Consider the following 23,337-nt stretch of genomic DNA (forward strand, 5'->3'; position numbering starts at 1 on the left):
TCACAGACTCATGTTCATGTTTGTGCTGATGTTCAATGTTTTTATGTGCTTAGTGTATATTTAGTTGATATTTTTCTTAGATCATATCTTAGATGTTATTACTGTTTTTCTTATACATTTTATTGTTGGATGTAACTGGGACCCCGTGTACATAATTTCGCTCCACCACATGTACCACATGAGGTGCGAATGACAATAAAGAAACTCTGACTCTGACTCTGATACTGTAGTCCCTTGATTATCATGGGGGGGGGGGGGGGGTTACGATCCACACACCCCAGTGATGGATGAAAAACCACGAAGTAGGAACATTAATAAGATCTAAGATATGAACTAAGAAATATGCTAAACTATGAATACGCTAAGCACTAGTAGTACAACAACAATACGCTGAACAGCAGCACGAACATGAGTCCGTGCGAGAAGATGAGCACGAATGAACACAGCAGCATGAAATAAATCAGCAGCATAAGATCAGCAACATGGATAGTCAGAGCACATATCAACAATCAAGTGTCACATAAACTGTATTCATTCAACCTTTATTTATACAGGTTAATCCCATCGAGCCTCGGGGACTCATTTACAAGAGAAACCTGATTTTTTTAACAATGAGTGATGACAGAGAGTGGACAACAACGACAACAATATACAATCATAAAAGATGCACACAATTTTTTTTTTAACAAGGTAAAATAAAAAAGGACAATCAAAAGAAAAAGTAGTGAAAAAACAGCTAGATTATAAGGTGGTGTAGAAAACTAGAACAGGAACATGTCTACATTGGTTTTCACCATGAACTTAGCAGATGTTTGAAGCCATTTAGAGAGGTCAACGTCGAGAGCTTCAGATCTTTTTGCAAGATATTCCAGGAAACAGGAGCGCAGTAGGAGAAGGCCCTTCTGCCTAGTTCAGTTCTCACTGAGGGAACACTGCAGGTAATAATGTCCTGAGAGCGCACGCTGTAGCTGCACTCACACAGAGACATGTAGGAGGAGTACCATGTGCCAGTATATGTACTGTACAGTACTGCAAAATTTCACTCACCAGCTCTGCAGAACAGCAGCTCTGTTCCGGTTGGGCTCTGTTCCAGTTCTGCAGACCTACCCTGCAGCACGAAATCCACCTCCCCGTCCAGGTTGATGTGCACGTGGATAATTGAGCTCCAGTTCTGTGAGCTTAATGGATATATTGCTACTTCTGACTTCACATTGTAAAACTTTCCCTCCATTTCAGCAGAAAGCAACGGCCAGAAGCACTGTTGGCTTTTGGGTAGTGTAGTTCTTTGGTCTGGCCTTACATTGTTGGCTTATTGAAAGAAAACTACAAAATGGCGGCACCTGTCTGAAGTATTATTTTTCGTTAGCTTTTTATCTCATACCGTCCCAATCACGTGAGTAATATTAAAGTTGACAGTCGTTGGAAAAACCTCGAAAGAACGAGTCCCCAAGTCGAACCAGTTGTATCTCACTTTTGATCATTTTTGCTGATTGCATGAACTGTTTTTGTTTGCTTTTCATAGCTGCAGGCTGGAGAAGTTGTGTGTAGACATGTGGAGCAAATAAAAATAATCTTACGTTAAAGATTGCCAGAGTTAAAACCTCGACATTTTACCCCCTAGAGAGTAGACTCGGGCTGACTGTGCTGTGTATTCATCCTGTCTGTCTTGTTTTTCTTCCCCTCTGTCTTACAGTGAGTCAAGTATTTGCCAGGCTCGGGCTACCGTGATGATCTATGATGACGGCAGTAAAAAGTGGCTCCCGGCAGGTGCCGGAGCCCAAACCTTCAGCAGAGTCCAGATCTTTCACAACCCCTCCAACAATGCCTTCAGGATAGTGGGGCGCAAGATGCAGACAGACCAGCAGGTACACACGGTCGCTCTGGGCAGACCACACGTCCAACAAATGTCGTCTAGGGTTTTATTTGTGTACTAATCTGTTGTTTCAGTTGAGAGCTTTGTGTTGTGGTTTCTGTGTTGACTGTGTAGCCCATGGACATCTGTGGTGCCAAAGGCTGTCTGATTAATCAAGTGTGGGACAATTCATTAGTGTGCAGGAACTCAAATGACTCCTTGATCGTACACACTGAGGATTATATGGAAATAATTCAGTTAATTTACCATAGATTTTAAACAACTTAGCATTGTTGACATTATTGACGTTATAAACTATACATATTTTGTTTTTAATTTTTTTGTTGGGAGCAGCTAATTACTAATAGTTCATTATTTAAACATTTTAACTAAGAAATGGGTACTAAAATATTACTTTTGATTGATTTATTTATTTTTTTAGCTGTAATTGCATTTGTGTCTGTGAATATGTGCTGGCTGTCAGCAGAATATTTCATTCATTCAACTTTTATTGAATGAATAAAGGCAGCAACATATTTCATAATCATCCAGACATATTTTAATGAAATTCTCAAAAAGCAACTTTCGGACATACACCTACAGCTGATTATCTTTTGGAGCTAACCCATTTCAAGATGGCTGCAAAATCTAATCAACCAGCAAGCCAGAAGTGGCTTAAGCTGAGTGAATTTTACAGATATTGAGATAAAATGTGTCTTACAGTCTATGACCGTTCTTTGTTTAAAACTTTGTCATACAAGGCCATAGTTGATGCTCAGGCGTTTGAGCTTTCAACACATCTTGTTGCAGGGTTAAAACCAGGGCTTAATTTGAGCCGGATCCTGTCGGAACAGGATCTGAGAACTCTTAGTTTGACAAGATGCATTCCGCTAACTGTTTACTTGGATCCGGTAACTCTCAGGCTTACTAATAATAAAGTTATGAATAAATATGACTGCCTTGAATGAGTACAACTTATGTTGGATATATAAACTGAAACAAATTACATAAACACTCATTTTAAACACAACAGCCACGAGCTGCCTCTTCAAGTAGCATTTCCACTTCTACCATTAAAAAAAGTCTCTCCCCCTAAAAGAGTGGTGGGGGTGAGTGCCGAGCTAACCAGGCAGTCGTACGCAGGCAGGAGCCCACAGGCAGCCGCAGGCAGGTGCCTGGGGTTTCACATGTAGGTAAACATAGATGTTTAACAACCCGTTAAAATACAACAAAATGCAGGACATCACATCTACTTTATGTAAAATTTTCCACGCTGGTCCGCTTGCAATTTCCATTCCAGCATTGATCACTTGACAAATTAAGCCTTGGTTGAAATGGTTTGAATGAGAGAGCTAGCATTGTACAACATGCAACTCAGACTTAAGTTTGTATCAATTCAGTTCAGTTTATTTAAATGGTGCCAAGTCACAACAGAAGTCATCTCAGGGCATTGAGGACCAAGCTCCGAACCTGGGGAAACGGAGTCTTCTCCATCGCCGCCCCCACCCTCTGGAACTCACTGCCCCAACTGCTTCAGGCCTGCTCCGATCCCCCTGCTTGTAAGAAAGAACCCAAAACCCACCTGTTTAAAATTGCTTTTAATATTTAAATTTGCCCTTTTTATGTGTTGTGTTGCATTGTTGCTTTTTTTTTTTTTTTTTTTACTCTTGTAAGCATATTTGAGTACTTATAAATGTGATATGCAAATAAAAATTATTATTATTATTATTATTATTATTGTTAACATCGCACCAACATTGTAACATGAGTCACAGCCTCTCTGCCCCACACTCTCTGCTTGTAATAGTAAAGGTTAAACATACCTTCAACATTAGATGCACCACAAAAGTAAATATATGTGTTGCCGGCGGGAGCAGCCCCTTTAAGAAGGAAGCCGTGTGACCGAGGCGAGCGTCGGGATGTTGATGCAAACACCAAGCGGGTCTCACTCGCCACGTTAAAACTCAGAAATGCTAAGTATGAACGAGATTTGGGCTTCCTACCTGTTTTCCATCACTCTTTGTCAGGTGGGTTTAAAAATATGTAGTGTAATCCTTCAAATGTGCAGGTACGGCCGCGCGCCTCCACCTGTCTGCTCCAGACCACGCAGTTGAATTTGTTCACCACTGGCGCAGGCAATGTAGAACCAATTTGTGCATGTGCACGTAACAGGCCTAACCACTTGTGTATGTTGACCTGCATCAAGAGTGAGTCATAGACAGATGTGGCAGAGAGAATCAGGTAATTTTTCAAAATAAAACATAGTTTGGAATTAGATACAAAATAAAACGGAAATAATGTAATTTATGTATTCTTTCTGTGTGGCCTGGTACCAATTGGCCCACGGACCGGTACTGGTGCAGCCCAGGGATTGGGGATCACTGATCATACAATATGTAGTATGTCAGGACAGCTGTTGCTGTGGACATCCTATTAATTAATTATTCTTAAGGCTAGTTCAAGCACAAAGAATATTAACTGTTTAATTAACAACGGATTCTTTCTTTTTTGAGTTAAATTTCTGCCATGTGACCAAGATAACTTGAGAGTGGAGTGTATAATTGGTGACATGAGACGTCATTTATCTTTGACCCATCAGAATAAATGCAGTCATTTATTTAACAGAATCAAAATTTTACATCAAACATGTACACTTGATTTGCTGATCTATTTCTGATTAATAAACTTAGCAAGTTCAAATAACAAGACAACAGAGGATTACTGATGGAGAATAATTAATCTCTGAAGGCATTTAGCTTGATTTACTGGCGAAGAGGTTTAAAGAGAAGAGATTTACACCACTGGTTCCCAAAATTGGGGTTTCAGCCTTCTCTGAAGTCATGACGCACCAAGAGGAATGTTGGAGCATGAGTGGGAAGTTGAAGAGGTTTCCAAAATTCAAGATTAGGCCTCAACTTGTTGCCATTATTATGTTTTGGGTGTAATTGGTTTATAAAAAATAAAAATAGGAGTCATACTAGGGGGGGAAATATTGTTACCTTGATGCTCGTTTAATTTTTATCATTAGTGGGATCACAAAGCTGTGCCACAATTATTTAGTGAGTTAAAATCTGAAAAGTATGTATGACATAACTTGGAGTGCTGCCGGTCAAAAACATGAAGTTCAGTGGTGACTTAGAGAATTAGATGTAATACACTTCAATAACTGTATTTAACATATCTAAAAGTGTTGAAGTTGGAGAAAAATCTGAACTCGTTAAACGTACGACTTCAGTATAAACAGTTATTTTTTTATATTTGGCCTTGATTCACCTCTTATACGATTTTGATAAGAACTAAAGCAACAACTTGTCCCAGGCCAAGCATCTAAACAAGCAAAGCAAAGATTAGTGCAGACGTATGTAAGTTACCACGTGTATCCAAATGTTCATTAACAACTAGCATTTGTTGTTTATCCAAAAAATACAAAACAATTCTTACAATCTTTAAAAAAAGGAACCTTTCAATGGACTTTTCCTTTGGGACATGCTGCTGTCCTTCAAACAAAGATGTCCTGATGTTTTCTCCACATTATGACTGTCCTTTAGATAAAAGTGGTCTGAGTCTACGTTTGAAAGCTGGACGAACTGTCTTTTGGCGGGTTTATTCTTGACTACAGGCTTTTTTTTACCCCCCGGCCACTGTGTCTCCTCCTTTAAACATTCAGCATGTTGAAGTGCTCTCTAGAGACAAGTCCTAAAGTGGAGGATGTTTCCTGTGAGATAGTTAGCCTGCTCAACCATTTCCTGTGATAATTTGAAGACGTTTGATACCCTTTAAGGTCTTTATTTGTCTCTGATGAAGACAGTGTGAAATAAAGCTACGTGGGGCAAAGTATCAGACTAATAAATGTGGCTGTATTTTCTCTCTACTTGGATTTTCTCATTATCTCTCAGTTTGTCCCGTGTGTTTTCAGTTAGTTTTATTGGGGACTGCCTAGAAAGGCACTGGCAGCCATCTATTGTTATCCACCTGAAAATAGTCTTGCTCTTCTATCAACTTTAATGTGGCGTGAATCGCAACATGTCTCCCCCCCTCTCCACACACACACACACAAATGTTATAGCAAAACAACTGACTTGGTACCGTGATGTGTGCTGTTACTTTTATTGGTGTTTCGTGTTACCACAGCGATGTAATTTGCAAACTAATAAGCCATTTTTCTCATTCAAAATGCCTGATGGAACTTTTAAGTGCCTTTAATGAGTGAGGTCACATGACCTAGAGGGAAGACGTCTCTGAACAAAAGACTGAATAATTTTTGGAGACATTTTGGTTCAAGATGGCTGTCACAACTACAAACCAGATTCCAAAAAAGTTGGGACACTAAACTAATTGTGAATAAAAACTGAATGCAATGATGGGAAGATGGCAAATGTCAATATATTATTTGTAACATAACACAGATGACAGATCAAAAGTTTAATCTGAGTAAATGTAACATTTTAAAGGAAAAATATGTTGATTCAAAATTTCACAGTGTCAACAAATCCCAAAAAAGTTGGGACAAGTAGCAATAAGTGGCTGGAAAAAGGAAATTGAGCATATAACGAAGAGCTGGAAGACCAATTAACACTAATTAGGTCAACTGACAACATGATTGGGTATAAAAAGAGCTTCTCAGAGTGTCAGTGTCTCTCAGAAGCCAAGATGGTAAGAGGATCACCAATTCCACCATTGTTGCGCAGAAAGATAGTGCAGCAATACCAGAATGGTGTTACCCAGCGTAAAATAGCAAAGACTTTTAAGTTATCATCATCAACCGTGCATAACATCATCAAAAGATTCAGAGAATCTGGAACAATCGCTGTGCGTAAGGGTCAAGGCCGTAAAACTCTACTGGATGCTCGTGATCTCCGGGCCCTTAAACGTCACTGCACCTCAAACAGGAATGCCACTGTCAAGGAAATAACAGAATGGGCTCAGGAATACTTCCAGAAAGCATTGTCAGTGAACACAATCCACCGTGCCATCCGCCGTTGCCAGCTGAAACTCTACAGTGCAAAGAGGAAGCCATTTCTAAGCAAGCTCCACAAGCTCAGACGTTTGCACTGGGCCAGGGGTCATTTAAAATGGAGTGTGGCAAAATGGAAGACTGTTCTGTGGTCAGATGAGTCACGATTTGAAGTTCTTTATGGAACACTGGGACGCCATGTCATCCGGACCAGAGAGGACAAGGATAGCCCAAGTTGTTATCAACGCTCCGTTCAGAAGCCTGCATCACTGATGGTATGGGGTTGCATGAGCGCTTGTGGCATGGGCAGCTTGCATGTCTGGAAAGGCACCATTAATGCAGAGAACTATGTTCAGGTTCTAGAACAACATATGCTCCCATCTAGACGTCATCTCTTTCAGGGAAGACCCTGCATTTTTCAACACGATAATGCCAGACCACATTCTGCAGCAATCACAACATCATGGCTACGTAGGAGAAGGATCCGGGTACTGAAATGGCCAGCCTGCAGTCCAGATCTTTCACCTATAGAGAACATTTGGCGCATCATAAAGAGGAAGGTGCGACAAAGAAGGCCCAAGACGATTGAACAGTTAGAGGCCTGTATTAGACATGAATGGGAGAGCATTCCTATTTTTAAACTTGAGAAACTGGTCTCCTCTGTCCCCACACGTCTGTTGAGTGTTGTAAGAAGAAGGGGAGATGCCACACAGTGGTAAAAATGGACTTGTCCCAACTTTTTTGGAATCTGGTTTGTACCTCAGAAAATTACAAATTGACTATAGCTCAGTAATTCTTACCAATATTGAGTTGAAACTTGGTTTGGTCGTAGCTGATAACGTTCCCCGTCACATGCTGAATCCAAATCAAAAATCTAAGATGGCCACCGTGGCTTACAAGAAAAAAAACTACTATAACTAATTGATTTTTTGCCATATTGAGCTGAAATTTGATATGATGGTAGCTGAGAGCGAACCCCAACACATAGTACAGTAGTCCCTCGCTACTTAGCATTTCATTTATCGCAGACTTGCTTTATAGCGGTTTTTCAAAATAAAATTGGACATGACACACAATTGGCTGATATATGGATGAGCTGTACGATCGGCATGAAATTTTTATTTAAAATAAATTATTGTAAATTATTTAGTACCCGCTGTACATTTGTGCAGCCCTTACTGCTGCAGGATAAACTTCCTGCTGCAGCTGTTCTTTGTGCAGAGCTGAGATGTGGGTGTGGCCAAGAGCGCTTTCAGCTGGCAAAAAGCAGAGGAGGCAGGGAGCTGGAATCATGACATTCTGTGCTTTTTTAGAGCGTTTTTTTTTTTTCATTCAACCTTTATTTAGATATGTTAATCCCATTCAGCTTTGAGGACTCATTTACAAGAGAGACCTGAAAAGTCTAGAGTTTAGAATATTGCAAGGTTGAGTGTGGGAAGGGTTTAAAATGCCTTTATCTATCTATTTCTATGTCTCTCTCTCTCTCTCGCTCTAATATATATATATATATATATATATATATATATATATATATATATATATATATATATATAGTAATTAAGTAAGTAAGTTAAACTACTACTACTACTTGTACTACTATTCCCACTTTGCGTTTTTGTAAGTAAGTTAAACTACTACTACTTGTACTACTATCAACTATTCCCACTTTGCATTTTTCACTTCTCGCGGGTCTTCAGGGTACGGATGCCCCGCGATAAACAAGGGACTACTGTACTGTTAAAACAAACATTTTTAAATGGCTGCCATGTGGCAGTCTCCGTCAGAGTTTCTCCAGGAACTTTTCTAGTTCTTCACAGTGTCTTGAGCTACTCTGGTGAAGCCGTGGTATCAATGTCTCCCTCAAGACGCTCTTCCCTGTAAATTATGCCAAGTTCTTTTAGTTAAACCTTCATTTTTGTCTCAATTCACGTGTTCCTGCTCATAGTCACCAACATGTTTTTGTCACTTTGATAAGATTAAAAATAGTTTAGAAAAATTCCACTGTCTGCAATGGTAGCTGACCTTGCTGGCCTTTTTTTTTTTTTTTTTTCTCAGCATGTTGCCTTCTATGATACTCGCCTCCACTCTCTCAGTGGAATCCTAAGTCTTAAAACACAGTACAGAAAAGGCGTGTCGGAGCATTCAGCCTGGTTTTTTTCTGACAAATGTGCTCCACACCACCTGCTGAGTGGAGTCTAAACCAGAATAATTCATAAAAAAATAAAGAGCACAGCATCCTTTTAGGTTTAATCATGGATGTGGTTTCACTGGGCTTTTATTCGCTCTCCTGGTTTAAAATACTAACATCTCCTAATGCTCACCTGCAGCCAGAGGCCAAAGGGCAACAATGTTTTTGCTCGTCGTGTTTGTCTAGTGTTCATCCATCTTTTTGTAAATTTGCTCATAAAGCCCTGGATAGATTTGACTGAAATCTTTAAAAAGTAATAATTTGGTGTACATCCTCAACTGATTGAGGTCAACACGATTCAAGATGGTCACCACAGCTAATTTAGCTTTGCAAACACACAAATGGCTGAAACTCTGGTAATTGTACAAATTCTGAGCTAAATTTGGAGTGGTAGTAGCTGAGAGTCATTCACCACATGTACTCCAAGAGCCAACACATCTTACAAGGTTTGCATGAGACTGCGCATTACATCCTTTACAAAGTTAGACCAAGATGGCTAAATCTTTATCACTTTTCATCACAAGATGATCTAGGACCTAGATTATTATGACAAAAAAAATTACTTTGGCATGAAATGTGATGGGCGATATGAATTTCTTTAAGGAATGTAAGGCATTTTATTGTGTGAGTGTTTATGAAGCATTCACTCTATTGTGATCCATGTTTCTTCCGTACGTTTTTTTTTAGCATATTTCTCGCCCTGCAGTTTTTAAGCTATTTCAACAAATCATAAATCCAAACAACAAAAAAGGTTGAATCATGTCATCTGGACTTCGTTTTTTTTGTTAAAAAAGAAACGTTTCGCCCCTCGTCCAAGAGGCTTCGTCAGTCTGAGGCCTAGCCATCTGGTATTACCCAGAAGCCACCCTGACTCTTGTGTTTCAAGCCTGCCTCAGATACCCCTGAAGTCTGGCCTTTTCACTAATGGTTTCAAAAACACAAAGTTTGTTTTCTCAGTCATCCAGGTATATAACAACAAAAAAGGTTGAATCATGTCATCCAAACGTTCAGCTCGTTCAGTAGGGGTGCACCGATTGCAGTTTTCTGGCCGATCACAGATTTCTAAAAAGTCTGACCTGCCGATACCGATTTTGGCCGATACCGATTTTGTTTTATAAGCGACACTGTCAGGAGTTATAAGGTCACAATGCACCTTCAATTTTCCAATCTTATTTAATTGAAAAACACACCCTTGAACAATATCCTAGAAACAATACAAACTTGTTTTAACTGGCCATGAGGTAGTGCTCTGAAATATAAATGAAGTTCAGACAATTGTTGTTAAAGCAACCCCCCCCCCCCTTGTAAAATCGGGTTCTCATGCACGTATTGGTCGATTTCCTAAAATTAAGGAAATCGGGGCCGATAAATCAGCCGGCCTGTGCACCCCTATCGTTGAGGAGAAGGGTGCTATGACTTTTGGTATTGGTGCAACTTTAGCTTTTTGAAATATTTGGCATTTTCTGCCATTTTTTCCTCAGAGAAAATTAATTGAGCTCATTTTACCTCCTTCAGAGCTTTAGATCTGTTTACAAACTTTTACTGCTCCTTTCACATTCTGTTCTGCTTCAGCTACGTTCTGCAAATTGAATCTTTTTTTTCAGCTACTTTCAGCTGTTTTTTCAGCTGTTTTGTGCTCCTTTCAGATTTGTTCCGCTAACTACACCATTTTTGTGATTCTTTTAACTTCTTTCTGCCAATTTCAGCTTATTATCCTTTCAGCTTATTTCAGCAAGTTTCAGCTTTTTCTACTATATTTCAGCTACTATTTAATCTTGTTCTACCTTTTCAGCTACCTTTATTAGCATTTTATAGCTAATTTCAGTTGTTTTCAGGTAAATTCAAGGTTTTCGTGGTAATTTCTGCTACTTTCAGCATAATTAACTTCTTTCTTCACATTTCAGCTGGTTAAACTCCTTTCAGCTGATTTCTGTTTCATTTTATTTCTGCCACTTTTTAGCAGTTTTATACTAATTTTATCTTATTCAGTTATTTTCACATTATTTTCACTCATTTAAACTTTTTTCCAGCCTTATTTGGCAAAAATGTGCTTTTTCCTCTTCCAATTGATTATTTAAGCTTCTTTTTGCCGTTTTAGCTACTTTTCAGCAGTTTTTTTTTTTGTTGCTAAGTTTCAGCTCTTTTCAGATAATTTTCACTTTGTGTTATAATTTCGGTGTCTTTAAACATAGTTCAGTAAATATGTGTTCTTTCTGCTTTCTTCTGCTAATTTAGGCTTGTTCTTCCATTTGTTTCTTTTTAGCTAATTTCAGCTGTTTTTCAGCAAGTTCTGCAATAAGCATTCACACTGCATTTTCGCAGGAAATGCAATTTTTCTAGTTTGTTTTTTTTATTTATGTTAAACCTTAACAGCAGCTCTGGATTTGGTTGTGGATCAGATAAAACAACAGTATTTCATTAATTGCATTTCCTCACACAGTAACAACTGGACACAGAATGGGTTGGTGGTGTTTCAGATTCTTCTTGGGCTCATTGTATCACAGTTGTAGTATCAATGTGTCTAATATCACCGTCACAAAGAGTATGAGAACATGTGTGTTTATTGAGCTGATATCGTCTTCACAGTGTTCAACAGTAGTATTACAATTGCACGTTTTCCTAACTTTGTGCAGTCTCAGTGGCTTCCCTAAAATGCAGGTTAAAACAGAGCGTTTGAACTCCAGCAGTAGCTGCTTCATCAACTTTACACAGTTAAAACTTCCAGATTCGCTAACGATAACTCCTGATAATCGACCGTCTGCTCTGATTCCCCCTCAGGTGGTTATAAACTGTCCCATTGTGAGAGGTCTCAAGTACAACCAGGCCACACCGAACTTTCACCAGTGGCGAGATGCCAGGCAGGTGTGGGGGCTCAACTTTGGCAGCAAAGAAGACGCTACTCTGTTTGCCAACGGCATGTCCCACGCTCTGGAGGTCCTGAACTCCATGGCAGACGCAGGTAAATGACTTCGCTCAAGACTCTTTGCTGCTTCATCATCTGCTTCAGTGATTTCTCTGTTCACTGCTGAGTGGGAATGCACTCCATTTATGATGGCGTAGAAATCTCAAATCAGTTACAAATACAAATCTGACCATTTTAAGTACATTTATATCCATTTCTTGGCTGATACAAGCAGGAGGAAGAATAAACTTGTTCAGGAACATGCCCATTTCTTAAACCAAAAAATAAAATGCACGTAGAAGTCCTAATTTTAGTATTATTCCATAAGTCAAAGCTAAATTACAAAAACTGGGAACATAATAATTAATTTTTAGCCAAGTTGATGGCATCGTTTTTTAATGAGGTGAAACATTTTTAAATGGTTATCCAGATAATTCTATAATATTTATTAATGTACTGACATATACGCCTGCTTTAATGTAGTTTGTGCAAATGAACTTTTAAAACCAAAATTATTTTATTAACATTACATCTTTACATATAAAAGTGTACATTTGTGGCTGTACTTTTTTATTATTATCAGGGATTACCAGATTCTACAGCACTGTTGAGTGGCAGATGCCTATTATTATCCACCTGACTTCTGGTTTCTTAACTTTAGTTATTAATATCTTACTCTTCCCTCAACTTAAATACGGCCCGAACCGCAACATGTACCTCCACAAATGTAAGTTGATTGTATGTCTGTGGGCAACATATCTGATGATTGTTGGAGTTGTTTGAAACTTGCAGAAAGTAATCATCAGATGTATCTCTAGAGCTGATTAACGTTTGAAGCCATTTTGATTCAAGATGGCTGCCACAGCTACCTCAGCTAGCACAAATTTGAGTATAACTCAGTCATTCTTTGAGATGTTGAGCTGAAATTTAGTATGGTTGTATTGAGAGCGTGTTGCTATACATTCCTAATGCAAATCAAAAATCCAAGACGGCTGCTTTAGCTAAAAGCTAAAAGGAAAAAAAATACAACTCACACGTTTTTAGAGCTATTCAGCTGAAATTTGGTGTGTTGGTAGCAGAGAACAATCCTTAATAGGCTCTGACTGCAAATAAAAAAATCCAGGATGTCCGTTTGAGCTAAAAAGAAAAAAATACAATAAATCAGCCATTTTTAGAGCTATTCAACTGAAATTTGGTGTGGTTATAGCTGAGAACATCCCCTATCACATACTGAATCCAAATCCAAAATCCAAAATGGCCACCTTAGCTAAAAGGAAAAAAATATGATAACGCAGACATTTTTAGAAATATTCATCTGAAATTGTGTATAGTTGTAGTTGAGAGCAAACCCCAACACATAATACTGTCAAATCAAAATTTTAAATTGGCGGCAGCCTGGCAGCAGCCTGGCACCAGCCTGGCACCAGCCTGGCACCAGCCTGGCAGCAGCCCGCGTCAAAGTTTCTCCAGGATTTTTCTAGTTTATTAACTGTAGTTTACAAATGTATGTAAACATGGGACAAACATTTAAATCATTTTATTCTGCAGCAGATTGACGGGCAAGAAATGCCAGATGAAACTACGGTATGTTTTTATTTTAACAAAAGACAAACGTAAAGGAACACCCATCTATTTTTATTTTAGTAGACATTTTTAAAAAAAAGCTTTTGATTCACTTTACTCACAATCTTGTAAATCGTTGATGTGAACTGAGTGCAAAACAAACACGTCAGTCTTTATACACCTGTCCAAAGACAGCCGTATTATAGTTTAGTCTCCGTCCGTACATCCGTAAACTTTCTCTTGTCCGAGCCACAACTTCTGATCTGCTTACGGTAATTTAATGAAATCTAAAACACACATGCATTATCACTAGATGGAGTGTCGTGTACACTTTTCATTGCCCAAGCTCCAAGGTCAAGCTCACAAATAAAGGTCAAAGTTAAATCGAGGTGTTTGCATGGCCGGCCATAACTTCTGATCTGCCCAAGATCATCTACCACCACTTGGCATGTCTTTATCACCCCAGCTTCAAGGTCAAGGTCACAAATCAAGGTCAAATGTTATACAAGGTCATTGCTTGTCCGGGTCATTTTTATACGTAGTTTGCTGTATAATAGTTTGTCAATGGGCGTATAATGTGGCGTATGCTGTACTCTTGAATAAATGTCGAGGTCTCCCCCTGCCTGTTTTGGACTCTTAAGACCAGCAGATGCTTCCTGATTTTTCATATTAGTAAATAATCAGCTAATTAAATTTCTCCCAACGTTAAAAAATCATGAAGATCGCTTTTCACCGGAAGTGCATCTGATTTAAGAATAAACATAAAATCTACTAAGGAGTAGTCTGAGAAATACAAATAAACATTGAAGCTCTATCTTGTTCTGTTGCCTTAAAGATGGAAAATAATCTTGATTTTTATTTATTTATTTATTTTCCTGACTGAATATTAAATTTAATCTGTCAGAGTATATTTATTAGGTAGGATACAAAGCCAGTCATTATGACACTGCATTTACTTCCCTGTAAAATTAAGAAATATTATCAAAATAATCTGCAGTAAGGGTTAAAATGGATGCTCTGAAGTAGAGACGGATGAATTGTAGCATAAAGCTGAATGTCTGATTCACAGCACCTTTCAATTTTATGTTGTAAAAACATTTTCCTATAGATCAATATATTTTTTGTCATGTTTTTTGCAGGATATGCAACTCTCCCTCGCCAAGTGTCCAATGGGCCTACTCCAGAAGAGCAGGAACAGCAGCGCAGGTATCGTCATCCTTTAAACTTGACTCAAGCTTCACTCTCATTTGCTCATTGTAAAAATGATTTTAGCTGTGTTGGCTGTTTTTGGTGTGACTTAGTCACGCCTGTAATGCACCTTGCTGGTGACAATAATATTTATTTTCTAGAAAAAGAGACATTTCTTGTACCAGCTTGTAGTTTTTGCCTCACACTGTATGAGTTTCAGATTTTATGCTCAGGCCAGAGCAAACTGTCCTCTGGGTTTAGTCGAGCTGTCTCGGATTTGAAGTTGTCCAGTTGGCACAGTTTGGTTCTCAAGCATATGTGAAGGATTTGTTGGTTTTAAGCAGCCGCTGCTAAACCCTCGTTCGGGTTAAAGGTCATACAGATAGCATGGCTCTCACTTCTGCTTTAGCTCCTCCCTTTCGTCCATCTATTCCTCAGAGACCTATTGAGGTCACTCTATGCATATGCATATCTGCAGAGAGTAGGTGTATTATTTTTTATCACATTTAGTTTAAAAGTTAATTCATTGGGCTCAGGGGCTGTCTGTCAAACTAGCAGCTGTCCTGTTTGCTGCTGGCAGTGGAAGCTTAGTGAGCTTCGAAAACCTCTGACCCCCACCGCTGTTGCAAATGTTGATATTTATAACACCTTTTTTCTAATTGATAGTAGTGAACGTATGTTTACTGCTGTCAAAATGTGGTGTCAAAACGTGATCTTTTCTTATGCTTTGTAGGACATCTTTACTAAGCAACAAGTCACTGGAATATTGTCTGTGTGTGTGTGTTTGTGTGGACCTGTGCTTTTACGAAAGGATGCACACATTACGTCACTCATCACTATGTTCTTCGTCCTCCTGTGAACTAAAGTTCTCTTCGAGGCTTAGAAAAACGTAATCACACACCGCCTCTGTCTCGCAGCTGTTTTCTTCTTCGACAGCCGGATGGATTGCTTTTAACTTGAAGGCTGCATCGTAAGAAATTCTCTGTGCATTTTCCATTATCGCTGAACAAATGAACAGGTCTGTGCATGAAGCGCAAACTACGGGAACGACACGGGAACTATCTGAAGAAATTAATGCACGTCTATCCTCGAGGGTATGCCTCATTGGTCGTTCAGATTAGACTTCTGGTCACATGACGACAGAGCGGGTGGAGTTATGGTAGGGAATTTGAAACCCTGAGCAAGAGTCATTGTACACAGGCTTGTCACAATAACAACATTTGCTGGGCGATTGTCTCGGAAATTATTGTGATAAACAATAATATTGTTTGAAATTTGACAATAATTAGTAATTATTGTCAAATTTAAGAAGAAATGTTGGTTAATTTGTTTTGCGTGTGGTACCTTTTTTGACCACTGGATGGCAGTATAAGACTGTTTGATCTGATGGATGGATAGTGAGAGAGCGAACAGCGTGTTTCTTTAAGAAGAACAGGAGGGAGGCCCCTTGACGTGACATGGACCGTCTCCTTCCTGTTTTTCAGTTCTCAAAATGGCAGGCGCTCAGTGTGGTTTGAGCTCTTTAGCATAGCATTTTTCACACAAAGCTTTTAATAAAAAAATTAGTAAACAAGTTCTCAGCTTCTTTTTGCAGAGAAAAACAACTTTTTACATGAAGGCACGGGTTTCAACCGTGAATTTTGGAGCTTCGACAAGACTGAGGTTTTTTCCCCGAGGTCGGCCTGTTAGCTTAGCTCGTAGCTTAGCTTCTCAGCTTAGCTGCTTTTAACGATCCAAAAATGCAATTTTGGACGGTTAAATGGATCTTAAAGTGAAAAGAGAAAGGGAGGGGTCAGTGAAGAGCACTGGAGTTCAGCCTTTTGTCATCCGGTGTCTTCAGTAGAAAGAGGGAGACACGAAGAAACGATAAAGCCGATAAATGAAAATGTTAGTCAGCAGCAGGAAGTTACCAAGAGACGGCAGGAAGTCTGTCACAATAAAATATAACTAATCACGTGTAATAAGATTAATTTCTCTGAAGTTTTTCTTTAATACTTTTAACAACTTGAAATCCATAGATTTTTGTTTTGAAGTTATTTACATGTAACCGACGTATATTTTCACAGGTTGGAGCAGCAAAGGCTTGAACAGCAGGAACGCGAACGCCAAGAGCGAGAGAGGCAGGAGTGGGAACGCCAAGAACGAGAGAGGCAGGAGTGGGAGCGTCAGGAAAGAGAGAGGCTGGAGAAGGAAAGACAAGCTGTTGCAGGTCAGGAAACACCTGAGCTGCTCAACATAACAGCCTTCAGCCACAATAAACTCCATCTTTCAGATTTGTCTGTGTTTTTATGTAATTGTGCAGAACTGGGTTGCACTACACTGATTTTTAATGCTGCAATGCAACTTATTTAGCATATTTCTTTAAACCTTCTCTCTCTTACACTTTTTCTTCAAAATAAGTGTATATTTGTGTTTTTTATTTTTGTTGAATTTTATTATTCCTGCTGACCCTACCTAAAAGACTATCAACTTTTGCTGCTATAATTGTGTTGCTTTTTTTTGTCTTTACTTGGTGTGTCGTGTTTCAAGCATCTACAAGACAAAAGCTAGAATAAAGAAGTTAGGACTGGGTCTTATGACCTAAAATTAATGTCATTATATTTGAAGGCTTGGTCACAAAACATATATTTTATAGCGTTCAAATTTTGCTTTAGTCACTATAATGCCATTATATGACACTAATGTCATTATAAATTTCACCATAATATTACCCCTATATCATTCAAGGAGGGCACCCTGCCTACCCACACCCACCCACCCCATGAAGTCTTTGACTTTGTGGTCTTTAATGTCAAGTCTTTAATGAGCACCCTCCCATGGTAAGTCACTAGGGGAAATCCTGTGCAGTTGTGAACTGTGATTTATAAAACTTGGCCCTCTGACCTTGGTAAACAGGATAAGAACGGTGGCAAAACTTGCTCATTTTTAATCCAAAGAACTAAAGCAGCCGAAATGTGATTTCTCCCCTGCCTCACAGAATTACTGGCATGCATGAACAAATGTACTAACATTTATTAATTTTTTTACATGCCATGATTATTGTGGCGGGTGGTTCCTTCAAGAGAGAGAGAGAGAGAGAGACGCCGTTTATGGATAACGTTAGGGGCAGCCAGATATAAGGAGAATACTCCTAACGATTGTTTTGATCAAGTCACAGAAGTTACCAAATGCCACCTTTGAGACATGTTTCCAATAAAGTCCCAGGTTCGATCCCCAGTCATTGCACATCTTGTGTCTCTGAGCAGGACACTCTATCCCCCATTGCTTCCCGGGTGCTTTCAATAGCTGCCGCTCCACCTGGGGTGGATGGGTTAAATGCAGAGAGACAAATTCACCATTGTATGGGAACATAGAATGATGACAATACATAACACATTACTGGTGGTCTCACCAAACCTCGAGTTCAACCACTTTTATTTTATTGATTTCATTTTCTACCTAGAGTGTATTCTGTCATACTGTCACCACATAAATGTTGATACTTCTCCCGGAGAAGTTTTTAATGGTTAGTGATGGCCCCTTTTCTCCTCTTCATTCTATATTCCTGCAGCTCCACCACTGGCCCCTGCAGTCCCTGCAGCCCCTGCAGCCCCTGCTCCACCTCCAGCTCCCCCAGCTCCCCCAGCTCCTCCACCACCCCCATGCCCTCCTCCAGCTGCCGTCATCCCTCCTCCTCCAGGACCTCCTCCTGCAGGACCTCCTTCCGCAGGACCCCCTCCAGCCCCACCTCTGCCAATTCCAAGTGGAGGAGGAGATGGCATTGGTGGTGATGGTGGTGGAGGAGGAGCTGGGGGCTTGGCAGCTGCCCTGGCGGGGGCTAAACTGCGAAAGGTGTCCAAGGTAAGTTTTTGGCAACTTTTCTAAAAGTGCTTGTTTTTTCTTCTGCACGGCAGACTTTCTCCTCTGGCTCTCGCTCAAGATGGATGCCTCACTCTGCTCTCCCTCCCCCTGTTCTCCTCTTCCTCCTGCTTTTGTTCTCTGTATGTCTTGGAGCTCCTGGTATACATCTCCTGAATGAAAAATACCATTATTGATCTGGTGAGCTGGACTTCCAACACAATCGACAAAATCTTTTCAACAAAACGACAGGGTCCTGGAGAACCCTCTTGTCCGGCTGAGACTCACGCTGCAGGGTGCATCTGAGATCCGTCGGGAGTTTGGCAGCTGCTGTGTCTCTCAGTTCTGTCTCAGGAGGACGCCGAAGACATTTTAATTTTGGATTTATGATAGCGTTTTTTTTATCTTTGGCATAGGGGTTGAACAACTACTTTTTTTTAAAGTCGACATTAACATGATAATATTCTAGTCGACGTTGACTAGTTAATGATGTCATAAGAACAAGACGCAGAAAAAAATAAAAAATACCGTAATCGTCATTTATTATTAACAAAAAAAAAATGACAACAAAACATTGGGAGTGTATATTTATGCACCTACCATTTATCATACTGCAAATAAGTAACAGGAAAACCAAAACTATTATTAAGTTTCAAAAGTTAGTTTTATTTTATTTAATCCACTAAATAAAATAAACCACCGCGGCAGTGGTGGATTCTCTGGTGGTGCGCACCCCTGTTTTTATTTTATTTAGTGGATTAAATAAAAATAAAAACTATCCACCGGCGGTGGTGCACACCGGCGCTGTGTACAGCAACTAATACACACACGGTGGGGTGCGCAGTGGTGGATTCGCTGATGGAGCGCACCCCTGTTTTTTTTTGTTTTTTTTTTAGTGGATTAAATAAAATAAAACTAGTTACAACATCATCTTTAGAGAAATACTTCCACACTGTTGATGAATTTCTACCCGTTTGGGAAGACTTTGCCTGCTTCCATCTGCTTGGAAGAATCCGTTTTGTAGCCAGCAGCCCAGTTGATCACGTGGCACACCCACCGACTGCAACTAGGCGACGTGAAATTTTAAAACTCGCGAGATGCCCTAGAAGCAACTAGTCGACTAGTCTATTCGACACCTACTTTGGCATCGGTGAGGATGTGTTTTATCAACTTTTGAAGAAGACATCGGCAGCAGTTTCGGCCATGGCAAAGCTTCCGAGTCAGTGCGAAGGTTTGATTCATGCTATGAGGACTCAAAATCAACTGATTTACAAGCTAAACCATAAGATGGAGGCGATTTGTGAGAATCACAGGCCACCTGCGGCTCCTAGGACTCGCCAGTATGTTGGGATCGACCTTGAGAAAGGCTCTTAACACAGATCAGTGAAATACCCATACATATGGCCATTTTGGATTGGGAAAGTTCCAGCAGAACTCAAGGCTGACAAGAAAAAAACAGTCTGCCTGAAGAAAATCAACAATTGTGGCTCATCTGAGTCTGACTCCCCCGTTTGGCCTCGGATACGAGCCGACTATCAAATTCCTCCTGGAACATGGGTACTAGGGAAAAAGCTTTGTATATCGCAACCCCCACCCTTCTGAGAACTTCTGTGTAGGCTTATCAGAACTGCTAGCTGAACAACAACACCAGGACTGTGGCCTATCTGGAAGTGCTTCATGGACAAATCTCAACGTCTTGATGTCAAATCCATATGTAATGTGTTTATAAATGTGCTGGTAGAGTTTTTGATGTCTCAAATCATGTCCTGATAGGACAAGATGTGAAGAGATCTTTTTGTAGTACCACTATCCACCCTCATGGCTCCCTTTTTCTATCTAAAAGTATTCTGATAAAGAATAAGGAGACGTGCTATTATAGCAGCAGCAATGTGCACTCCGCCTATCTTTTGGACGACTACAAACATAATCTCACTGTATCCCGGTACAATGATAATAAATCTTATTCTTATTCTGATTCAGAGGCAACTGTTGATCACAACATGTGAATCTCTGAGTTGCCTGACCTAAATGTTCTGTAGCCATATGCTAACTCTGCTGTCACAAGTCAAAATGTTTGCTGTCCAATAACTGATTCTGTTGAGTGATTTTCTAATTTTATCGTTGATGTTTTATTGTTGCATTGATACAGTTGCAGCTGCATACACTTTTAGGACTCTTGTATGATATTACCCTCCATGTATTCACCGGTTGTTGCTCACAGCAGGAGGATCCAGCCCCTGCACCTCCAGTGGCCAGAAACGACCCCTGTCGCAGCAGCAACTCGTCTATCGGTGGAGGGGGAGGAGGAGGGTTAATGGGGGAGATGAGTGCCATCTTGGCGCGAAGGTGGGTAAAGCTTGCAGTCACATACCCAGTTACAATCTTTAATTATGCTCCAGCCTCTCTCTTAATGGAATTATGACGCTTACTGGTTATTCTTAATTGTTTCAAAGCCTTAAATTCTTCATCTTGATATCATGAAGTAATTTTTACCCACCAGGAGAAAAGCTGCAAACAGTGGCGAGAAGGCACCCGTTAAGACGCAAGAGAACGTAGGTGTCTGCTTTTTGGGTTGCATTATTTTTAAGTAACTCTATGCAGTTGAAATAAAAGAGGCAATGAATTTATTTAGCAGACAGTTAAAAGTTTAAAGAATAGAAATGGCTGAGAGTGAGTCTGTTTTTATAGTTGTTTTTTTTTTTCTTCTGCACAGGATGATTCAGAGTCTCAAAGTGGTGAGAACTGAGCCGTTTTGTTTGCATCACGCCCACGTTCTTCCTGATACTGAATATATCTCTTTAAATGTAAAATGAGTCGCTCATGTTTTTATATATTCAACTCTTAGATACGCTAAGAAAACCTTGGGAGAAAGGCTCCATGGTCAGGTAACATTTGACTTGTGTGTATTTGTGCTGCCTCCATCAGTAAATCTGTAACCGACAGGTGTCTTGTGTTTGAACTCACCTCACTAGTTCTCCATCATGGTGTGCGTTTTGTAATTTTGATGTTGTCGCACCCAAGTCTCTCTTCACCTGAGGACAACGTGCTTTTGTGGGAACATTGTTTAGTTTCATTCTAAATGGAGAGTGTGTGTGTTTTACTAACAGGAATAACTCCATCCCCAAGAGCATGGACAGCACTCCCTCATTGTCCCAAGTGTTAAGGTATACAGACTGCTGTCCAACTTCTCTGTGACCGCAGCTTCTTGTGCTGTTCTGTTATCCTCCACCAGCTCAGCGTTGCCACAACCTATGTCTTATAGTAGCAAAACTGACATCTGATAGCTCCATCTAATGGGATAGAGGGTGACGTGCATGTGGACCCAAGGGACATGTTTTATCAGGATGTTTGTTCCAAGATGGAGTCTTGCTGTGATTCATTCTTATTTTTCTGCTGAACCTCATTCTGAACTCAGCTAGTTTATACACAGCTATTATGAAAGACAAGCAGTAAAAACTGCTGGTAAATAAAACAATATTTCTAAATGGCACTCATATGAGTTTTTGATCTGCACCTTTATCTTTTTCTTTTTTTTTTTTTTCTTTTTCTGTTCACTGTTCCTTAATTCCTTAACTTCATTAACACGATGGAGCTTTTCTTGTTGTTGCACACTGACGTGACATTTTTTGTATTTATGTGTGTGTCTCGTACTCTCACAGGGCAAAGGGTCCAGGTATTAACAGTGATGGATCTGAGGACTCGGATTTAGAGAAAATGAAACAGGTACGTTTCTAGCGCACTCGGCTCGTACAGTTCTTCAGAAATGCTGCGCTTGAAAGAGCGTGATTACATGCACCGAAATGGAAATGATTCCCAAAATCTAATATGATTAGATTACAAAGAACTTTATTGATCCCTTGGGGAAGATTCCTTCAGGGAAATTAAAATTGCAGCACTATTGTACAGTGAAATAAAAAAACTATGAGTACGCCGTCAAAAAGGGTCAGCAAGTCGGGCTGCAGTCAAAGGTTTTTCTGCACTAACAACAATTACAATAAATTCTCAGTCGTCGTGATGTTAAACCTCTATTTTTGGTTGGAAAACAAATAACGTGTTGTGAAAAACAAACAAGTGAAGTAGATTATTTTTGCTTTTATTTCATATAAGCTGGTAAATATAATTGATGGACATTCCTTCAAATATATGCAAGAATGTTGTAGGATGCTCATATAAACTGGCGGGAACGTGACTTTGAGCTACAAAGATGTGCATACCTTTTCCTAAGAGTCCTCGTAAGACTTGTTTTCTAATAATTTACAGTTGTAAAGCTTTTCATTACATTTTAATAATGAATATATTTAGAATCCTGATGTTCTATTTCATATAGGCTTCGCCCTTTAAGGCTGTCGCTGATGGGTTTATCCCGTTATGCAGAGCATAAGCACTGAAAAAAATTAGTCCACGCCCACCTGCTGTGTGGGCCCCACCCGGTCCGTATAAATTACGTTAAGAGCGGGAAATCGGCTCCCATTTTTTCTTCAGCGAGCTAATATAGCACTGTCAGAAGAACAAAGAAGATAAATTGTGTAAATGACCAACCTTTGCGAAAGATGCTTGGCCCGGCAGTCGACCTCCGGTCGTCCGGTGAGTTCTCCTCCCCGAGGAGAAGATGACAGCAGTCTTATTCCAAGGTAAGCGTCGTGGAACATTTCCCAGTGACAGGTCACTACACGCTGGACAACGCCATCTTGTGTTTTTCCTCTTATCGCCGACCCTCGGGGCGAACCGGATGGTTCCTCCGGGGCAAGGCGTGCTCAGCTGCAGCCCCGCTGCTCTTTCCCTCCTGGGGAGCGTAGTGTAGGTGGAGGGGGGCTGAGTGAATGCTCACCCCATCCCACCTCGTTTCGCATCGG

General features: G+C 40.0%; 1 protein-coding gene across 2 annotated transcripts in view; it reads left to right on the plus strand.

Moving 5' to 3' along the window:
* Positions 1-23,337, plus strand: part of vaspb (vasodilator stimulated phosphoprotein b) — a 56,731-nt gene that overhangs the window by 25,735 nt on the left and 7,659 nt on the right. The window contains exons 2-12 of one of the 2 annotated variants that reach the window (XM_037678122.1): positions 1,694-1,865; positions 11,773-11,953; positions 14,599-14,665; positions 16,714-16,856; positions 18,198-18,487; positions 20,706-20,830; positions 20,985-21,036; positions 21,198-21,219; positions 21,330-21,369; positions 21,592-21,648; positions 22,144-22,207. In XM_037678122.1, the coding sequence (XP_037534050.1) occupies positions 1,694-1,865; positions 11,773-11,953; positions 14,599-14,665; positions 16,714-16,856; positions 18,198-18,487; positions 20,706-20,830; positions 20,985-21,036; positions 21,198-21,219; positions 21,330-21,369; positions 21,592-21,648; positions 22,144-22,207 (1,213 nt within the window). The remainder of the gene's footprint in view (positions 1-1,693; positions 1,866-11,772; positions 11,954-14,598; positions 14,666-16,713; positions 16,857-18,197; positions 18,488-20,705; positions 20,831-20,984; positions 21,037-21,197; positions 21,220-21,329; positions 21,370-21,591; positions 21,649-22,143; positions 22,208-23,337) is intronic. The other variant, XM_037678123.1, reaches the window with a different exon arrangement.

This window comes from Nematolebias whitei, chromosome 6, assembly GCF_014905685.2.
Source record: "Nematolebias whitei isolate Nwh7 chromosome 6, NemWhi1, whole genome shotgun sequence".
Classification (NCBI taxonomy): domain Eukaryota; kingdom Metazoa; phylum Chordata; class Actinopteri; order Cyprinodontiformes; family Rivulidae; genus Nematolebias; species Nematolebias whitei.